The sequence below is a fragment of the Melanerpes formicivorus genome, unplaced genomic scaffold, assembly GCF_026170545.1.
Source record: "Melanerpes formicivorus ecotype bairdi unplaced genomic scaffold, bMelFor1.0.p_v2 SCAF_10, whole genome shotgun sequence".
Taxonomy (NCBI): Eukaryota; Metazoa; Chordata; class Aves; order Piciformes; family Picidae; genus Melanerpes; species Melanerpes formicivorus.
The window spans coordinates 20,215,693-20,237,278 of record NW_027142362.1 but is presented as its reverse complement, the minus strand read 5'-3'; the positions used below and the strand labels follow the sequence as shown (position 1 = coordinate 20,237,278).

At 44.4% G+C, this 21,586-nt stretch overlaps 1 protein-coding gene and 1 long non-coding RNA gene across 2 annotated transcripts in view; both read right to left on the bottom strand.

The window, feature by feature from the left end:
* UBE2Q2 (ubiquitin conjugating enzyme E2 Q2) overlaps positions 1–2,694 on the bottom strand; it is a 49,093-nt gene extending 46,399 nt beyond the window's left edge. The window contains exon 1 of the mRNA XM_068144116.1: positions 2,239–2,694. Coding sequence (XP_068000217.1) covers positions 2,239–2,424 — 186 coding nt within the window. The 5' untranslated portion in view covers positions 2,425–2,694. The remainder of the gene's footprint in view (positions 1–2,238) is intronic.
* A 219-nt stretch (positions 2,695–2,913) lies between these two features.
* Positions 2,914–10,158, bottom strand: LOC137443915 (uncharacterized). The gene is made up of 3 exons (XR_010988020.1): positions 9,527–10,158; positions 5,343–6,176; positions 2,914–4,044 (listed from the first exon to the last, which is right to left on the bottom strand). It is a non-coding gene; the product is annotated as an uncharacterized lncRNA (long non-coding RNA).
* Positions 10,159–21,586: the final 11,428 nt, after the last annotated feature.

Below are 21,586 nucleotides of genomic sequence, written 5' to 3'. Positions count from 1 at the left end.
ACTTGTTTCAAGACAGCCACCTCTGTATCTCAGGTTGCACTCACCCATTTATTTTTAACAGCTAGGGAAATTGGTCACCTACCTCAAAGGGACAAGAAAATAGTCAACATTGGAAAGCATCAAGCTACTCTCAGACAACTGTGAAACCCAAGTTACCCGCAGCTCAGACACAGCCTTTTTCAAAGCAGAAGTCTCAGCTCTAAGTTCTGAAAACTCTTTTCCTGTTCTTTTTGCAAGTTCATATACCACAATTCTAATGGTGTGCAAAAGACTTTTTGACCTTTAGGTCAATTAACTGTAATAGCAGATTGCAGACGCCATTTCCTCATTAATACATAAAAACACCAGAAGTGACCTAAGCCTGTTTCTTGCTTACTCAGACACACCTCAATCAATGACCGACAAGTAAATGGGCATATTTCTTTGGAAGTTTAAGAATTACTATCAAAAGCAGCCATAACAGAAGAAGCCTCAGAAGTAGATACACAACACAGCACAGACCCAAGGCATCCAAAACTTCAGGCCTTACTTCTGGTTCAGTAGTCACTTGGCAAAAAGATATACCCCCTCAAATACAACTGGCAACTGAGGGCGCACAATCATCAAGCCTTTTACTTTACTATTTGGAGAAAGACTTATGGAATAGATCATACTGTATGGAAAGCAATGGCCAGACTTCAGTGGTGAAACTCTGTGCTGAATAAATAAGAAATATTCAAAGAACCCATCTTCTGATAGGTCAGCATCTAAAAACAAGAGCACCCAATGTCTTATCGTTTTACAATAGAAAACATCTTGCAAGCATATACAAGTGTCTCATAAAACAAACATGCCCCATGACCACAAAACTGACTTCTCATGACCATTACCTGTAAAACCTGAAAGATCCTCTTTAGTCTTCTTTAAAAAAGCTGCTTTAAGACAAGTAAGGATCTGATCAAGATTACTAGATTTGCATGCACATTTCCACCTTTTGGTCCTCAATTATTTACATTTATGTGAATATTTTTATCTCTACACTATGTAAAACTTCTGTAACTGTCATCCTTTATAGGTAAAAGGATGACAAAAGACCTAGAGCTCGTCTTGCTCAAATCCCAATGTACTAACCCTATTTCCAGCCAGGCAAAATTTTCCATATTCTGCTCCTGGGCTGGGTCTTGACAAGTGAATCTAAAATCACTTATAACTAGTCAGTCCAATAAAAATGAACCTCGAGCACTTTCCTGTATGTGAGTCAGACACCAATACAGTCAACTCCTTTAGCAACTTTAGGCCCTAAACTTTTAAAAACAGAGAATTTTTGCCGTGGCACACAATAATGAACAACGCATTCAGCTTTCCTCCTACTCAGTTAAAGCAAACAAACCCCAACGAATTTAAGAGGAAGAGATGAGATATCCCATAGCAAACCACAAGTGGAAGTCCTCGAGACTCGACAGGCTGTGCACATCACTATTACGAGAAAACAACCCTCCAACAAGAGGCCAGAGACACTATTCCACCCTTCTACGAAGGCAAGAATGAAAAGTTTCCCAGTCCTTCCCGAAAGGCGGCGGCCGCCGCCGCTGAGCCTCCGGGGATGACCCGCACGGGGGCAAGGCCGGGCCCGCTCGGGTCAGGGCGGGCCGCCCCGCTCCAGGCCGCGGCAGTGTGGCGCACTCGGTAAAGCCCTCGCCCTCCACCTTCCTCCCGGGCTCCCACCTCTCGGGGCAGCGAGAAAAACACTCTGCATGTGCCGCCAAGACACTGCTGGGACAGGGGAAGATAGCGACAGCCCGTCTAGCCTCCAAGCCGCTCTTCTACTGCTCCGTGGGACGGCCCCACGACGAGGTGCCGGCTGTGGAACTGCCTAACCGCTGCCCCAGGCCCAGCCGCCCTTTGTTCCGGCCCGCGTCCTTTCCCCGCGGCTCCCCAGTGGGAGCCCCCCAGTGGGAGCCCCCCAGAGGGTCTGCCGGGCCTTCGCCTGGGTTGGGAAGAGGCCGAGGGCGCCCACTTCCTAACTTTTGTTATGATGGCGGTGGAGAAGAAACACAGAACCCTCCACGGGTGGGAAGCGGGCCCGGGTGCCTCGCCACCCCCCCCACCCAGCCCGAGTGCCCGCGGGGGGCGAAGGCCCCGTCACCCCCACTGCTGAGTCACCCCCGAAGGGGGGCTGTGCCCCCTCCCCGCGTCTTGCAGACAATGGCGAGGGCGGGCCGTGCCCCGGCCCTCCCCAGCCCAGCTCGGCCCCCGCACCGTGATGTTGCAGTGGATGGTGAGCGGCGGCGGCGGCTGCGGACTGGAGCCCGGCGGCGGCGGCAGGAGCACAAACTGGCAATGGAGCTCGTCCAGCTTCCAGGAGACGATGCGAAAGCGCTCGTGGTCCTTGTCGAAGATGGACTCCAGGAACTTCAGCTCGGCCTTGAGCCCTGACACCGACATCCTGGCCTCATCTCCGGGCCCGGGCCTGCGCCGCCTCACCCGCTCTGCCACCGCCTCCCTCCGCCTCAGCCCAGCCCAGCCCGACCCTGGCCCCGGCCGCGCCTGCGAGGCGGAAGATAGCGGGAGGAGCCGGGGCAGCCCCAGCCGGCTAGGGGACAACAAGCGCGGAGGCAGCTCCCTTTGTACCAGCCTCCCACTCGCTCGCTTAAAAGGGCAATAGCGCAGCCTACTCCCCCTTCCCCTTCCTTTCTGGCAGGCTGAGCCAGGCCCGCCAGCCGCCCCGCCTTCGCCCTGCCCTCCTCCCACTAGGCCGGCCCCGCTCCCGGGACACACGCAGCAGGGACGGGCCGGCCTCCTGCTCCTCCCCCGGGGCCGCCGCCCGCCTCCCCGCGTCCACCCCAGCACGCTAGGTCAGCGTCGCGCCCGTCCCGGGCACCGCCAACCTGCCCCGCGGCCCGCTATGGGCTCTGCCCGACTGCCTCGGCCCGTGCCTTCTGCTGCCCCGGCTCGGAGCTCCCAGCAGCCCGGCGCCGAACCGCAATGACTGCTCACCCAGCTTTATCCTCCTCTTCTGCCGCGCAGCCCTGTCTGCGGGATGGTATACGGAGCCTCCTTCCTCACCGCACTTGGATTTTGCTGCGAAAAAGCTGCAGCTTGGGTTTGCACTTGTCTCCTCAGTGTCCTGTCAGTCCTCCAGCGCTCCCAGAGATCAGACAACATAAACCAGAAATTCCTGTCCCGACATTTCTCACAGATCAATAAAAACAAAACCTGGTGTCAATCCTTGCAGGCTGGAAAGCAGTCATACAGAGGCCAATAAAAAATGCTGGTGTTGCACTGTTTGTAAAATATTTTAACTCCCCAGAAAACACATCATGAAGCATGAAAATAGAGCAAAGTGGCTACATCAAGAGATGCTGCCTCTATTTCTGTCACTTCCTGACACTAGAAAAATCTTCTTTGCACCTTTATTTGTCTGTCGGTTTTGTCTATAGACAGCAGACAGCTCTTTGGGAACAAGGACCAGCTCTCACCTGGCATAAATAGATTACTGTGACACAAGTAATATTATTGCAGAGCACCATCCTTATTTCACAAGCAGCTTTCACTTAATGCAGTATACACATGCACACACAGAGAGAACAGGAAATTACCTTTTTTTTTTTTTCCCTGCATTGATATTTTATATAAATCTTTAATTCCACAGAAACTGGCAGCATTTCACAAACCACAAGCTGAATCTTGTCAAGTGGTGAGAACTGTAATCTTGATCCAGACAAACAGCTATGCACATGCCCAACTTCAAGCATATGGGAGTCTCACTTATTTGTGAGCTTGAAATCTCCTGTGCTTCCAGCGAAGAGAGCTGTGAAGAACACACTTTGCTGCAAAAGAAGCCAGGAAGGACTGACAGTGGTTAAATATTCTTAATGTAAGACACCAGGGAGTCCACAGAATTGAAAGACTTGTTGTTTCCAAGATATATTTTGAAAGATTATTAATACACAGTGTGTGCAACTCAGCTTTACTAGAAGGGGTGAACTGTGTGCTGGCCTGTAAAGTGGAGACATAGTGCATATGACTGTTGTCAGTTGGTCCATCAATGGGCAGGCTGAAGACCTTTGAGAGATGAGGGAAGATTAAAGGGCAAATTAGCTATAAATAAGCAGCAGAAAATGTTGACTGTAACTATTAAAAAGGGAGTACCTGGAAGTGCCTTTCTATGGGAATACCAGAGACAAAACTAAACAAATCAGACTTTGTCAGGCATTACATGATGTGACGCTTGAAACAGCAGAGGAATGAAGTTGGTGACTCAGCCCTATTTCCCTCACATGATAGGATTTTGGCCTGGAACGCCTCATTGCAGCAGATAGGTGGGTAGGCTTAGCAAGTTCAAACTGCACCTTTCATCATACCTTACCAGAAATGCCTCTATCACTACCTTTGGTCTTCCACCCACCTTGTCTTCTCATCTGCCTTCCCTCTCATCTGCCTCTCTGTTGACTGTGACACCCCATTTATTTTTTTGGCAGCCGTGCAGCTGAGAGCTGAGTACATGCTGGCTGGGGTGATGCCTCACCTGCACTAGCAGGAGAGCTGGTGGAAGCGGTAAGAATCTCTCTCAAGCACCCGGTGGTCCAAACATCATGGTGTCTCCTCACCACATGGCAGGCCAAACAAATTGCTTAGTTGGCCAAGTGTGTTCTGCAGGCCAAACAAATTGCTTAGTTGGCCAAGTGTATTCTGCAGGCCAAACAAATTGCTTAGTTGGCCAAGTGTGTTCTGCAGGCCATAGATTAAGTCTAGTCTAGAACTTTCCCTAGCTCCTTCAGTCTGCTTTTTGTGTTGCAGGCTTCAAGAAGCAACATGCAGCTGCACAGACACCACTCTTCTAAATTCTGCTGCCCTTCTCTGTATTTAGTAGGCATAGTGCAAGCTGCAACCCTGCCTGTGAATGTATTTCTGTGATAAGGCCTTGAGAACACATTAGGGCTGCCTCACTCTCTGGAATACAGAGGCTGCTTCAGAGGTGTGGAGCCATCTGTCATGTCTGACTCATTCCTGTGTCTTCCTTCAGGGATTTGCCATGGGGCTTTGACATGAATCTCACACAGGTCACAGGATGACTCAGGAAATCCTGAATCTCCCAGAGACTAACATGAGTGCACACAGGGGAAGACCTGACATCTCTGGGCAATACAGGAAATTAATCCTGGTAAAGTCCCTCAGAGCACTGTATGAGATTCTAGTAAGTTCCCTTGATTTATATTGCTTCTAAGTACCTTCCCCCCCCCCCCCCCCCCCGCCTTTCTTTCTGCATGTACATCTTCAACATCATACAGCTAGGATAGATTTGCTCTTCCAGGGATTTGAACATTGGCCAAACAAACCCCTGTGTTATGAAGATGACATACCTTCATAACCTTTGGGTTTTTTTCTCTCCCTTTCATTTAATATAGTGAGTTTTGTAATAATCTTCAACCGAAACTCACAGAAAAATCAGCAGATTCCTTGTTTCCTTCTTGGGTAGAACTGTCAAGAAAGGAGGAGGCATGCAGTTTAGACTAAAACTTTCTTTCCCATCATTGTTTACTGGAAGTCTTACCTCCAGTATGTCAGATAGGCATGTCCCTGGTGACACAGAAAGGCAGCATGAAGCAGTGAAGGAACTGAAGGAATGAGGAGATCAGGATGAGCCACTAAGGAAATTAATAAAGATGTGGGATGGCTGAAAGAAAGCATTGTTTGGGGCTGAAAAAAAAATGATGTTCCAGTGCACAGGTGAATTTCAGTTTATATTAGCCCTTTTCTTTCTGTGAATTCTGGTCTTTCCAGGTCTGCTGTATTTCCATCTTTAAGCCAAAGTGAAGCTTCTGTAAGTTCAGCTAAGCATTTGTGCCTGTCAGAGGAATGATTTATCTCTTTGAGAATAGTTTACAGGTTTAGGTTTTGACCTCACTTCTCTCATTTTCCAACTAGCCCATAGAAAGGGTCTTTCTATTTAATTCTGATGTTGCTTTCTTGATAGAATTTTCTTGAATGTGTTGCTTTCTAAAGGAGGAACTGTCCTTTCAGAAAGAAGGCAGGCCCAAATCTTTTGTAACCCTGAACCTCAGCAGAAGGAGAAAGAAAGGATAAATTTAAGGAGGTGGGAGGAAGTGTAAACTGGTTTTAGTAATGGATAATACGGTTTGATAATAGCTGATCCTGAGGTAGAACAGATGGTTTTTCACAGGTAGCAGGAGAACCTGAAATAGAAAAGACAAATAATACCTGATACTCAGAAAGAGAAGGATAAGGCAGCAACCTTACCTGTAACGTTGGGCAAAGGCAGAAAGAGTCAGGAGGATCCTGGTTTTCCAAGAAACACTCCAAGCTGTCTTTCTCACCAAAGCCAAGATTTCACATCAACTTCTGTGTTCATAGCATCAAAATAGTTGCTTCAATAATTAAGTCATTTTCAAAACATGTTGGAAAAAAAAACAACAAACCACAAATAGATCACTGCACAAAAGCTGATAAATTGTCGCCTTCCAGTATCTGAAGGGGGCCTACAGGAAGGCTGGGGAAGGACTTCTCAGGATCTCAGGTAGTGATAGGACTAGGGGGAATGGAATGAAGCTGGAGGTGGGGAGATTCAGGCTGGATGTGAGGAGGAGGTTCTTCACCATGAGAGTGGTGAAACCCTGGAATGGGTTGTCCAGGGAGGTGGTCGAGGCCCCGTCCCTGGGGGTGTTTAAGAGCAGGCTGGATGAGGCTCTGTCCAGCCTGATCTAGTGTGGGGTGTCCCTGCCCATGGCAGGGGGGTTGGAACTAGATGATCCTTGTGGTCCCTTCCAACCCTGAATGAAACTATGAAACTATGAAACTATGAAATTATGGCCAATGCAGTTTCAAGAAGCACAGCATGAAGTGGACATGGGACTGCTTAATTCCTTAAAAACTTATTTTACTTTTAAAGGCTTTACCATTTCAGGACCAATATTTCAAAACTAACATGCCCTAGCACAGTTCTGGACAGATAATGATATTGTTGCTCAGATGTTCAGGGATAGGGGTTAAGGAGGTGTCCACAGACACTCAAATACTATGGCTACAAGTTTAACATAAAAAAAATACCCAGGATGCTCATAGTTTAGTTTTCAGTTACAGATCTTCTGAGTCCATCCCTGTGGCTGTCAGGAACTGAGTCAAATAGGACCCTTCTTTAGGGTGTTAGTGCTCAGCCACTCAAGAGTGTTTGTGAAGCGTGTTCCTAACCCAGGAAACAGCAATAACATTTTGGTGAAGGTTTCTCTGCTGTTTGTGGCTTTGCAGGCCTGGTTATATTTATATATATTACTGAATGGTGTATATTTCAGAACAGTCAAATGCTGACTAGTGTCTGCAGAGCAAGGTTAATGATATGTTTTTGTTCCATATGAAAGTTGTGGGAATTAATTTATTAGCAGAAAAGTGCCACAGGAAAGCCAAGCCATGGTAATCACAGTCTTGCAGTGCTGTAGATGGGAATTAGAATCCACTGTACAAACACACTGGAAACTCCCTGTGCATACTTCAAAATGCACAGTGAGGGAATACGCTTTCTGTTATCTTTATGGCTCACATAGCCGCTTAGAAACAGAAGAAAAACACATCTATGAAAGCAGTAAGGAACCATGTAGCCATATCTGTGCCATGTCATTTAGCAAAATAACAGAATAAGGTGGGAAAAAATGGAAACAGTGGTGTAATTTTTCCAAACCCAGCTGGGTGATGAAGAGGTAGCTGCATGGAGCACCTTCCCTAGGACTCACAGCCCTTCTGTGGGATCCACACAGAGTCAAAAGCCTTAGAGGGCTCGGCAAGCTTATCTTCCCTTGTCACCACGGAAACTCAAAAGGGATGTGCCGGAGCAGAGGTCAGGTGCTCAGTACTACTAATAGCTTTCTGTCTGGAGAAGGATCCAGGGAAATGGGCAGATCTCACAGTCCAATATTCACAACATCAAGATGCAATCCTAATAAGAGCCGAATACACAGCTCCTTTACCCTCTTTCTTGTTTTTTTCTTATTTTGAGAGATGAGGTAAAATGTTAATATCTCCATTTAAAATATCAGCACAGGGCATCTCAGTTGGCAGACACAGAGATGAGCTAGGCAGGTCAGTGTTGCTGTTTCAGATTCTGCAAGCACAGCCAGACATCACCACGTTACTTAGTCTGAAAAGCAGTCAAATACATCTCAGCAACTATAGCATCCAGCATTTCTCATTTGCTCTTATTGGTTTTTATTGACAACTTTAGCTTTTGGGGAACAAAGTGGTGCTTGTGGCAGTACTCTCCCTGTTCAAACCCTTAACATAATTTCTGAAGTGCTGCACAAACACTAACCTTATCAGTGTTATAGCAAAGCAGGCAGAGGATGGCTGCTTTGTATGTGAGGAAAGTGAGGTACATTTTGGGAGGCAGTGCTATTGCAGAAGTTGGTATATAGACAGTCCTACAACCCCATCATGGTCTAGCACTGCAGTAACCCAGCTAACAGAATTGGTGATCCAGACTTGGAAGAGACTTTACCAAAGTTATACATGAGCGAGCTGGTTTCAGTGCTGCGATTTGTCCTGCTTACACTGTTTGTCAGCAGAGCCCAGCTTGTCTGAGAAGAGCCTGGGGCCAGTTCTACAGAAGCCCTGTGCACAGCTTTGTTGGAGATTGTGTCCAGACATGTCTCATTCTACCTTAACACCCTCTTTGCTCAAGAGGAGGAGGCAAAATGCCACTTGAGCTGTCAGAGCCCATAATTTGGGTATCACCTACCCTTCTGTCCTGAGAATGCTTACAGGGGACATGGAGGGGTGGAATGAGGCACAAGGCCCACAGCCCCTGGAGAAGCAGCATGGGAGGTGGTGAATCCAACATAAGCAGATACTGAAGGCTTTATGGGAATGAGTTAATCTCAGATCTTAGTTGCACATCATAAGCAGTTTTTTCTCAACAGTGCCACTACAGGACAGGCTATGCTGTACCAATATCACACAGTTCTCACAAGAAATAAAATATTTGTGCATTAAATAAGTGGTTTTCAGTTGTTTTCTTGTTTGGAGGTCACAGGGGTCCAGAGACCACAAGTCAAGATCTACCAAGCTCTGGTTAGGAACTTTTTACATACTCTGTACCTAGTAACTTTAAAGTATCAAACACACAATATCAAGTTTGTAGGTATAGCAGTGGGAAAAAAAAAAGTGGTGAGGTACATGTGGAAAACTAACCCATGTATCTTCATGGGTGAAAGGAAGACAGAAAAGCTAAAACATTTTGTCCACTGTAAAAGTGACTTGAAGCATAAAGAGTTGCCTGAGAAAAAGACACAGAAACCAACAGTCTCAGAGAATCAAATGCAAGACCAAACCTCAGAAAATAATTATCCCAACAATTACTTTTCTGTAAATCTGTCACTTTTCCTGATAGAAACAAATTTTGAGCACAAAAAGCCACCAGAACACTGAAGGATAACAGACTCACAAACAGTTATAGTTGCCCTGGAGTTTATAAACAAAGGGAATCTCTTATACATTTACAACATCAGTGAGTAAAAGGGAAGTGACAGAACCAACATACCTGACTTAAGCAAACACTGAAAGACTGAAGCACAAAAGTCTGAATATAACATAAATTCACGTCTCTCTTGACATAACAGCATCCACATAGCTTTAAGAATTGTGAACAAGGAACAAAAACACAAAGTTACTGAGCAGGAAAAGATACTTAGTGTGTTTTAAATGGATCGTGGTAGCGCTAGAAGAGATTATCATTGATGAAATTATCAGATGACACAGAGAGGCATTATTAATAAAAATGAGGACAAGGCATGAATAGAAGAGGTGCAGAAAAATCAGAAACAGTCAAAAGACCAACTCCATGATCTATAAGCCCCAAACCCAGTGAATCCTGGTTTCCTACAGACTACACTTTTATATAACTGTCACACTGCATCTCACTTGGTCTCATGTGTAAGTCCTCTCACTCTTTCCCAGTTCCTTTCTCTGTCTCCACGCTTCTTTCTTTGAACTGGATTCTCCATATTTCCACCCACATTCACCACCTGTTTTGTCTAGGGGAGACAGAGTAGATGCTGTGGCTGGTTTCAGAATCTATCCTGCCTGGTATATTTTATTCTTTACTTCAATCTGTTTATTAAAGAAAATATTTTAATAGACAAGATTCCATGAAAATATTTTAATAGATAAGATTCCATCTTTTTGTCTGGTATATTCCATGTATGTGCAGATGAACTTGCACTGAGAACACTGCAACTGTGAGCCTGGCAGAAAAATTCTAAAAATCAGAGCAAAGTGTGGGTTTGGAGGATGGGTTTCTGAAGTAAAAGTTAAAAGGGCTAAACACCAGAGCTAGCTTCTCACATGCAGCTAAGGTCCATTAGGGTCCTCCTTTTACACTCTCCAATCCTAGATTTGCCTTGCACTTATATAAGCTCCAGGAACAACACAGAGCACAGCATATGTGAGACACCTACAAGAATGCAGAGTGTGACAATATGCTCACCAAAATGATTTTTTTCTCAAGACAAGAGTCTTAATTTGTTCCTCACCTGACTGAGGAAGATATATCCACCTTGAAGAACCAGTCTCATCTAAGCACTTTAACAAGAGGACAGTTAAAAAGGGATACACTAGCTTCCCACAGGAACAGGAGGAGCGGAAGAGGGCTGGAGGAAATGAGTTAAAGGATCTTTATCATCCTCTCTGTATATTAGGGTAGCTGCACAGTCCTGCATTTGTGTTCTGTCTCCCAATATCTGCAGGCTGTAAGCACTAAGTAGAGAGGGATTATTCAGCATTGATATACAGAAGAAGCTGGGGATATAAACCAGAAAAATGAAATTATATTTGGATGAAGCAAATACAACCTGCATATTAGCCTAAAGCTTCTTGCCACAGTGACCTAAGAGTCTCTGGAAACTTCGGAGGAAGCAGTGCCACAGTGCAGAAGAGCTGTGGCAAGGTGGGCATGATGGGGAAGGGCATTGGAAAAGGCTGTTAATTCATGGTGGCAAAGCAAGCTGGGTAAGGTGAGGTGTAGGAAAGAAACGTTGATTAGAGACTGTATAGACACTTCCTCTGACCCAGATGTTTTGAAGAGTGAAGCCCTGCCACACTGGTAGCCCAGTTTTAATACCTGCTGCGCTCCTGACAGAACTGAGAGCCCGGACAAGGCTGGTCTCAGCGAGTCCTCCTCCCAGATTCAGGGAGCAAGCTGGGCGAGCACACACTGCCACCTAGCGCCCAGCTGACTGGCTGCAGCAAAGGGTTTGAAAACAAGCAGCCAAACGGACTTGGGTCCCTGCAGCTCCAGGATTCTTCCGGGCCAGGCGGTGCCCCTCGGCGCAGTCTGACAGTCTGCACTGACATAGGAGGAGAAGCAGGTACAGCTTTTAATGATTTGTGTGTTTGAGAAGAAGAAGAACCCCCTAAAATGTCGACAGTACCAATAGAAACTCAGTGGCCCTTCTGTGTGCTCTGAAGTTGTTTTCAAGAGCTCAGGACAGTCAATCCCCTTTGATTCATCATCTGCAGTGGACAGTAGGGAGCAAGTTCTTCAGCTCAGATGAGCCGTGTCAAAACTGAACATGAGCCTTCTAAGAGAGAACAGTGGTTTACTGTCCCTTTTGTCTCATTCTTAGCTTCTTGGCAGCTGGTTTGGGCTGAAATTAGCTAAATTCAAATGACAATATTAACCCAAACAATTAATCCAGGGAACTATCCCTCTGTGTGGCTGTTGGCCTTGTCAGCAAATGTGGCTGGACCATCAACTTTTAATCAGTCATACTGTTTAACCAAAGTTTTTACTGATGAGATTCTGTCTTTTTGTTCGGGTACTCTAGAATCAGCAAAACCAACAGCACACTCATTGATTTGTCTTTGCAGTTATACAAAGGCTTATACCTTCCTCTCCAGGCAATAACATTTTCAAATCCTTTTTTCATTCACAAAAAATTAACTTTTTACAAGAAGAGCTTTTAGAAACACACAGTGATTCACCAGCTGGTGGAGCTCAGTAAATAGCAGGCATTCTCTGAACTGGAAGTGAATTGTGACTCAGCCACCTTTATTAATCTTCCACTTTCATTTCCAGGAAAGTTTATGCCTTGGATTTTACTGGGTTTTTGCTAGCATCACAAGTATCACAAATGCACTGAATTCACTGTGGAGCTACTATCCATTTAATCTATTGAAGACCTGCAGAACAGATCTCCTTGGCAGAAGTACAGACTAACTGTAATGTTCTAGGACAGCTGTAGCAGCTGTGGGTAGGTCCAGCTATCAGCTGCTGATATTAGTCAAAACATTAACTTTTACAGGACCTGGTGTTGCTGAATTTATGTCTCTCACTGTTTTTGTTACCAAAACTGGCCAAGCAGAGCAACTGCAACAACTCCATACTACTCATGGGATCAGTAAATACGAATTATAAACCAAGAAAACAGCCCATTGAGCTCCAGGGGATGCCTGCCCATCAAGTCCAGTGAGCTTTGAATGAGGCCTTATCTAAAGGGCAACAACTGAACAGGTACCTTGAGTATTTTGCTTGTAGTATGAGCTGGGTAAGAAAAGATTATAGTTAATGTAAATGAGTACAATATTAACATGTTTTCTTTCAAATGTATTTGCAACAGGAATTAATTGAATATTCAAAGAATCATACATCATGGACCAAATTAAAACATATTTCAACACCCCCAGATCTTCAAACTAAAATGCACAGTTTTCTTAATGTCTCAAACTTTTTTGTTTGGTTGGGTTTTGTTTTGTTTTCTTGGAGACATATGGATATTTTCATACTTTTCTTGGGCATTTTGTGTGCTAAAGCATACCTTAAAATGAAAACAGCAGCTCTTAAGTACTCATTCCAGAAACTGAGTCTTAAAAGAAAAGCACAAACTACCATGCGAAGAGCTATATTAAAGATTATTCTCTTCATATATATCCAATAGAATTAAAAGCTGTCCAGTGTCCTAAGTACCAGAAGGAATTATGAAAAGCATTAATCTAATTATGTTTTTCAGATTGCAGAAGCAGAGACAGTGATGTGATCTAATCAAGTATTCAATTTCCAATATTAAACTTCTTAAATTTCTGTTTGGACTCTCTTCAGACCATTCATGTACTGTTAATTTTCCTGATTGTGAAACATGCATGCTGTTTTGGCTTAACTAAAGCAACCGGAAGGTTTACTAGGCCATATCACTCTCATCTAGGAAAATAAAGTGTAGGCTTTGTTCTAGGCACACAAGCAGTGCTGTAGAAATAATTGGGAATTAAGCACAATCTTTATACTAAAAGAAAATGCTCAACAGTTTTGTTGGATCAAGAGCTGTAAGTGTTAGTGATGCCATGGTTTCTATGACAACTAAGTGTGATATTACACAACGGATTATTACTTAAAGGAACACTATTACATCTCATCTTTTCAGCTGACGTGGTCCTAGTTTACCTTGTATACAAATCTGCTTGTCTTTGTGGAATCATTGAGCCCACGCCCAGAAAGGGAAGGTCTCAGTAGACCAGGCTGAAAGTGAGCAAAGGACAGTGCTCCTCTTTCTATTCCTGCAGATTGCAAGAAGGAAAAATAAATTCAGACTGGGGGCTGCACCACCCTCTCAAGCATAGCTTCAGCCCAGGAGCTTGATGTTAGATCAGGGATACTGCAGCTGCAGTGCAAGAAACCAAGGTAGAGAGTGGCAGGGCAGGTGCTGTGAAGCCCAGGATCCCTCCCTTGAGCCCTCACAGCCCTGACGCTGTTCCCTGCACCCTACCACTCATCCTGTGGGCTTGGCTCCACATCCTTTTGAAGACTTGATTGTCTACAGAATTGCCAAGCAAACTCTAGTACAAGCAGGTCTCACCTCCACCACCTCCTTACTTCATCTCAGCAGCAGTCTCTACTGGGTCATTGAATCTCAGCCCTGAAGACTGCCTAAGCTCCACACCACTTTTGCTTTCTAATTAACCCATTCTCCATCTGGCTTAACTCTGAGCATGTTTGATCTCTTGGAGAGGTCCTCCAGCTGGCTATGTGTATCTCTATGATCACCACAAACATAGCCAAAAAGGTATTTTCATCCCTTAGGAGCAGTTACCAATAGCAAATACAAACTGCTTACTACTAAAAGCTACCCTGACTAGATAGTTTGGAAAAGGGTTATAAAAGGAAATAAACTGTATCACTGTCCTTGGTGTAATAGCAGCCTGCTTTTTAACTGAGAGCTATTAAAACCGCACTTCCAGACCTCCAGCAGCTGGATAGCCGCAGCACTTTCTCAGCTTTGCCTACATTCACCTCAGCTTGTTGCAGCCATTTTGGGTATGAATATCTTCTTCACTGTCTCATTTTCAGAGAGCAGTCTGGCTCTCAGGCTGCTATGCATTCAAGACACACTGATTCACCTGCCACTTTTACAGGCAAATGAGAGCCAGTGCTGCAAATCTGTTCAATGGCCCTTTTAAGCACAATGCTGGCTTTGTAGCAAACAGCTTGCTTTAGATTAGGAAAAACACCTTACCAAGGAGATTGGTGCCACTGCACTTGTGAAGTCATGATATTCCTCACAAATAAAATCAGTGACTATAAATAGCCAGCACATCTTCCATCCTATGAGATTATGAGTTTCTTCCTTGCAAAACAGATGAGCTCACTGGGAGGTAATTTTGTGATGGCCAGATAGCTTCAACATAAGATTGAGCCCATCATCATTAGCCCAATTAAATATCTTTTTTATACCAGTAAAATAACTGATGTGCTGATAAAGTGCCTCAGTGTATTGTTACTGTAATACCCACAGCTGCTCTGAACACATCCATGTAATCAATACTGCCCACTAAAAGGTTTCTAAATGAGTTAACTCTTCCAGGAACCAACCAGATTTCTGAGGGACTACTTGCTTATACAATCTTGTGGGGTTTTTGTTCCGTGTTTCTTTTATTTACAGAAGCATTAAGTCCAATCAGGAGCTGATCACACACACTTGAGCAGAGCATAATATGAATGTCGCATGCTATTATTGTAATAGAAGTTGAGCAAGGGAACCTGGCCTTCAGGCTACTTTTCCCATGTTAAAAAAACACCCCATCCTGCATCATTCTGACAGAACTAGGTTAGGGAGTGACTAAAGGTGCAGAGCACAGCGTACCATGAGGGATGGGAGAAGAGTAGGCAAAGAGTAAACTCTGACTCCAGTTTAGCAGCAGCCAGAACAGCATCTCCTACAGTAGCCTCAGCAACATGATCAAAAGAGCCTATTTTGCCACCAAAGCTTCAGGTCACCATTAACATGAACTGGCTCTCCAGTGCCTCTGTTCATTTTGGTGGCAATGGCTCCACTCACTATACTGCAGATGAAAACAACTGCACAGCTCCCCAAGCAGCAGAGAACTGCATTCTTGTTTAACGGGTGTGGTCATAGCTACAGCCATCAGGTTCCTGCCCTGTTTTCTGGGATGGATTAGACGCACTCCAGGGAGCCAGGCAAAAGCCTTTCTGAATGTCTAACTTTACTGCACATTCAGGATAAACAAATCTCTCAGGTCAGCCTCTCCCTGCACACATTTCCCAGGGGATCTGGAACTTTTGTTGTTGGCTCAAATAAAACCCCCAACTAGAACTGTGAGGTGTTTTAAAAGTACTGTTAACCTTCTACAAGGGAAATGATTGAACTTCAGACTTATCCACAAATCTCCTTTTTGAATCAAACACTTTAATTTCATGTATTTGCTGCACTCTGGAGACCCAGGTTTTCTAGCAGCTGCAGATACCCATTCAAAGCAATCCTACTAGATGCTACAGCATTACAGGAGAACTTCACAGCCTGGAATCAAGTGCTGAGTCTCCTCTGAAAGTTAACTCCAGGCAGTCACATACAAAGCAATAATACTTGGTAGTGACTCAGCAGTCATCTCATGCTTATAGCCTATTATGGGGCGAGGCAGCAAATTCTTCCTGACATAAGCAGACCTTTTCACTTGTTCATTGCTATCTGCTGCTTGTGCCACTAGAAATGGAAAAAGGCAACTCAGCACTTCCCATGTTGAAACACAACCCTTTCAGAAGTTCATTTTGAAATGTGCCTCAAAGATCAGACAGAGATGGTAGTAAGATGCATAGTTTTAAAAACTTACCAAAATCTTCTTGGGAGACAAAACAGCACACATGCTTTTTTAAGAACTCCTATATTGGTTTTTTTGCAGGCTAAGACAGCTCAGATGAGACTTAGCTGAGGATAGGTATCTTGAAGCTGGATTTATGAATTGTTTTCTTACATCAGAATGTATAACAAAATTCATAAGCTGCATCTCAGGCCCAATGCCTCTTTCACCTTCAACAGACAAGGAGGGTCATGTAGACCCCAACCCCAAAGACAGAGCACTCCTGGATAGACCCTGCAGCAGGTCCTCACTGCCAGCTGCAGGGGAGCAGGCAGTGACAGGGATATAGCACTGAGCTTTCTGTACTGGCTCTGACTGCCTCTTGGCAACTATAGCACTCTGCCATTCCTGTTTGTCCTGGTACAGCTCAAAGAGTCCTTATAGCTCTCAGCTGGCCCAGGTGGTCAGCACCAGGTTTTGTTTGTTTGCTTTTAAATCCCTTCAGAGGTTGTTTGCAAAGTCTTTATGGTCCACAAGAAGGCCATTTTGAAAGGATGATGTCCCCAGAGGCAGTGAATTCTACATTGTTCAGTTGTAGAACAGTGCCTTACAGTCCCCATACAGGGAATTGAACACACCATAGTTCCACCTTCCAAATGAAGACTTTGTGAAGGCTGCACCATCCTCTGATGTTTTGAAATTTCCAGTGGACCACATCAAGTCATGGTGAAGTGAGAAGTGGTGTTTAAACTCAACATTTTATCAAGAAGTAGAACCTTGTCTGTGATGGGGATAGTGTCGTCTTGTTTAAAAAACTACACATCCCTCACAATCCTTTTTGCTCCTATATCAACACACATTGTCTTAAAATAACAGCTTGTTTCCTCTTGTTTCAGTTAGTTTACTCAGTGTGCCTGGCAGCATTTTGCAGAATCACCCTTTCCCTAAGACTGTCAATCATTTCCCCCTGTTGTTTGTGTGGGTTTTTCACACATTGTTAAACACTTTAAAAAAAAAAAAAAAGAAAAGAAAGAAAGAAAGAAAGAAAGAAAATGTGCTGATAATCCATTCAAAGCAGCCAGGGGCCGCGGGGTATGTAGCACCAAGAATTCCTGAGTTTTTAAAAACTGAATGCAGTTTTTTAAAAGTGAACACAGTCTCCTCCTGCTCCAAAAGTCAAGAGTCTGTGGCAATTTCAAAATCAGCTGAGGAAACACAATTTCATCTCTATTGATTAAATGATGCATGGAGACACAGAGTAAATGAGCACAAGTTCAGCGATCAGCATAACTTCTGTTTAGTACTTAGAAACACAAAATTGGGTAATTTCATTCTCTCTAGGATGGAAAGAAAGTATGTAGTTATCAAGACAACAAACTCAGAACTTTTGGGCTTTTTTTTTCTCCCAGTAGTTGGTAATTTACAGATCTTTAGTTCTACTTTTGTTGGTTTACTCATTTGTGGGCATCAGTTTCCAAAGGTAAGACCTGCAACCCTCCAAAGAGCAGCATTCAGGTTTTCTCTCCCAGCAGCTCAAGGTGCTTCTCTAGACAGCAGTCTAATCCAACAGGCTGCATCTGAGAGATGACTCCCAGGAGGCTGCACAGCACCTCATTGTCAGCAGTTGTGGAGAAATTTTCTTGTTAAAGTCCTGGGTGCTATTTGTCACCATTTACAGAAAAGCCTGCCCAAGAATGAGACTAACTAGCACTTGTAGAGCTTCTACCTAAATGAGGACAGGAGACATAGTATTCTCCGTGACATATATCCGTGAAGATTAATACAAACATCTTTCTTCAACACACTTGCCCATAAGTGTGCCGTCTGCACCTCGTGTTTGCTACTCATCTCAAGCCAGGGAAAGCAACATGAGCAAGAAAGAAAGCGCACGGTAATACTTTAACAAGGGCAACCTATCATCCTGATTCACCTCCTGCGGGCAGTAGAGCAGGGAAGGGTTAAGAGAAGGATCTCAGACCTAGGCGCAGCTAATCCCAAGGAGCTGACCAGAAGATGGCGCGAGAGGAATAGTTTTCCAAGAAAATCACCAGCTGTGGCTTGCCGACTGCTGCTGAGTCAGTCACAGTGGGACCCTTTCTCCCAGTAGCTCCCACCGGGCTGAAGCTGGCCTTGAAAGCAGGGGGAGATGCCCACTCAATGGGAGACCCGGGTGGAGAGTGGATTAAACTGAAATACAAAATTCAAGCAAAGAGTACTACTTCCAGACAACTGCTTCTATTAATTTAAATCATACCCCTTTTCCATCCACTATGGGATTAAAGGTTCTCGATCATCTCACCCTACTTTAAAATCTACAACATGGCTTCTGTGCTGAAAAAGCATCTAAAAATATTTTTTTTTAATTTTTACTTTTTTCCCCCCTGAGATTCATTCAGCCTTCATCTGTTCAGCAGAATTTGCTTTGGCTCAGGCTTATGTGGACCAGGGAATTAATTCCATATGATAGCCACATGTAGCTGAGGTGAAGTTTTACCGTGTGAGTGCAGCACAGGACACACTTTATATACATCTTTCAGAGCAGATCCACTGGTGACAGTTACAATTTAATGTAAAAGGAAAATCTGTTCACATTAACATTCCAAAGCTAATCTACTCTACTTGATCAAACTGCCACATTTCCATGGGGGGGAAAAATCAGTTTGGAGAAACAGAAACACTCCATAATTATCTATGACTTCTCCTTCCTTTTAATATTCCATTTGTTTTCACTTTTCCAACCCATTTTCAGCTAGGAAGCCTGCAAACCATTCAAATCTGCACTGATCTCTCCATGTCATATATGCCAATATATTAAATGATCAGAGTAAAAAGGTTTTCTTTTGAAAGTTCCACATTATCTGTTAAAATGGGTTCTTCAATACTACCTGCTTCAGCTAGTCACTCAACTTCCAGTGGCACTTCTACTTCTGGGCCATTTCTCCATCCACAGACATCTAAATAGCCTCAGTGTTAGTCACAGCTCAGACTCTTGTACTCACTGTCACTTGGTCATGCACATTGACACTGGGAGACACAGGTTAAAGGATGCCCAGCTCCACAGAGGAAGAGGTCCAACAACTACTGGAAGCTCTCTCCTCTGCACAGGCTGCATTGGACCATTCACAACTTGCCTGACACTTTGGGATCCCTGGCTGTATGTCCTGGAAAGTCCCACTGTGACTAATTTTGTGAGGGTAGCTGTGGTTCCCTTGGGAGCTAGGCAGAGCAACTTATCTTCAGGAGGTCAAATGGCAAGTAAGGCTATGTTACAGGCTATGTTTTGCTCTGTACATCAGATGTTGACTTTGGTACCTGGGATCTATCTGTCATGCTGCCAAGCCAACTGCTCGGCAGATTTCTCTTCACATTTGTTTGATATTAACCTTTTACATTACCAATTTTGCTGTCAATTAACTACTGCTTCTTTTGCAGAATGTGATAAGAAATGTTTGCAAAACACCCTGCTGATGACCTAACTACACACCATTTCAAATGCTTTTTGGCAGCACTACCTTATGTAAACAGTCTGCAAATATCCCTGTCTTCCACCACAAGGTGGAACACGTGTGTATTTATAGTATGAGGGCCCTAAGAGGCAGAGGTGAGCTTGGGACTTACGCTGAAGACTTTCAATCATGCTCTAGCAAATGGTTAAAAGTGAACCTCTCTGAACACACAAGGTAGGTAATTAGTGGGGAAAAAACCAAACCACACAACCAGCTGTCAGCTGCAGAGGAAGAACTAAGACCAAGAAGAAAGACTGAAAACAGTCTCCAGGTACATTCTTCAGGGAGGTTCAAAACAATGTAATCAAGCACCTAAGCATCATTAAAACACAGACTCAGAGTCTCTCAGTGGCTCGCCACAAATAACCCGTGGTTCTTCTTGGCCAGTTCTTAGTCATGAGGTTTTCCCACACCAGCTCTGATTTTGGTGCTAGTGGTTAACATTAATACTTCATAGATGTGTTGGCCACCAGCCATTTCCCATGCCAAACTCTCCTGGCACTCTCTCCAATAAACCTTGAAAGCATTTTAAGACAAAGCTGGAAGACATCCTGCATAGCCTCAGCTGTGGGGCTTTTGTATTTTTATACAGAGAAAAGCCAGCAGAGACAGAATTTGATGGTTTGCAAGGCTCACTAAAGCATGCAGCGTGCCTCAGGGAGACAGCTGGCCATGACTCTAAGAATTCTTGCCCTTTGACATCTCACTCCTGTAAGTCATATAGAGAAATATTTGGCTGGGGGCAGCTATTTGTCAAGGGGAACAAACATGGAGGCATCTCAAAACCACCTGCCCCTAAGAAGTTCTGAAAAACAGAAGCACAAATGCACCCTTTGGGAGAGAAAACACAAGTTCCAGGGACCTGAGAACTTATACAATATATTGATGCTGCCATGAAAATTCTCCAGTATAGCTGGTAATTTCTTCAGTTTGAGCATGAAACAACTCCTTTTCCTAACACACAAGAGGATTTCATTCCTCCTATTCCTTGTACAGCACCTCTTGGCCACAAGAGTGTATCCTTGCAGTTTGCACTGGGTGCACCCTCTTAACTGCAGTCTCAAGGTAACACCACCTTCAGCCCAGAGTTGGTTTATAACAACTGCCTTCATCACTTCTTTGCAAATGCTTAATGTGATAAAAAAGTGTAGACATGACCTTCAGGACATGGTTTAGTGAGCATGGTGGTGTTGAGTTGATGGTTGGACTTGTTCTCAGTAGTAGGTCCTTTCCAACCTTAATGATTCTATGCTTCTCTATTAGGTCCAGTTTATAGCACACCAAAGTGATGGGATGGTAACAAAATACTCTTTAATTACATTTAAGATAGGTATTGGGTATCAGTGCAGCAACAAAACACTGCTGAATATCTGTCTGTCTCCAAATTTGTGGAGTCCTGCACCAGGGGAGGAATAGTCCCCTGCACCACTGCAGGTTACAGGTTGACCTGATGGAGAAGGACCTGGGAGTGCTGGTGGACTACGAGTTCACCATGAGCAAGCAATGTGCCCTCAAGGCCAAGAAGGTCAATAGTCTTGGGGGTGCATTAAGAAGAACATGGCCAGCAAATCGAGGGAGGTTCTCTTCCCCTGTATTCTTGGTTAGGGAGACTACATCTGGAATATTATGTCCACCTCTGGGCTCCCCAGTTCAAGAGAGACAGGAAACTACTGGAGAGAGTTCAGCAGAGGGCTACAAAGATGCTGAGGTGGAAAGGCTGGGAGATGTGGGGCTGTTTAGCCTGGAGAAGAGCAGCCTGAGAGAGGATCTTCTTAATGTTTATCAATAGCTTAAGGGCAGGCGTCAAGGAGATGAGGTCAGTCCTTTTCAGTGGTGTCCAATGATAGGACAAGCAGTAATGGGCACAAATTAGAACACCGTAAGTTCCACCTAAACATAAGGAAAAACTGCATTTCTATGAGGGTGCTGGAGCAGGCTGAGCAGAGAGCTTGTGGAGTGTCCTTCTCTGGAGGCTTGCAAAACTCAACTGGATATGAGCCTGGGCAATCTGC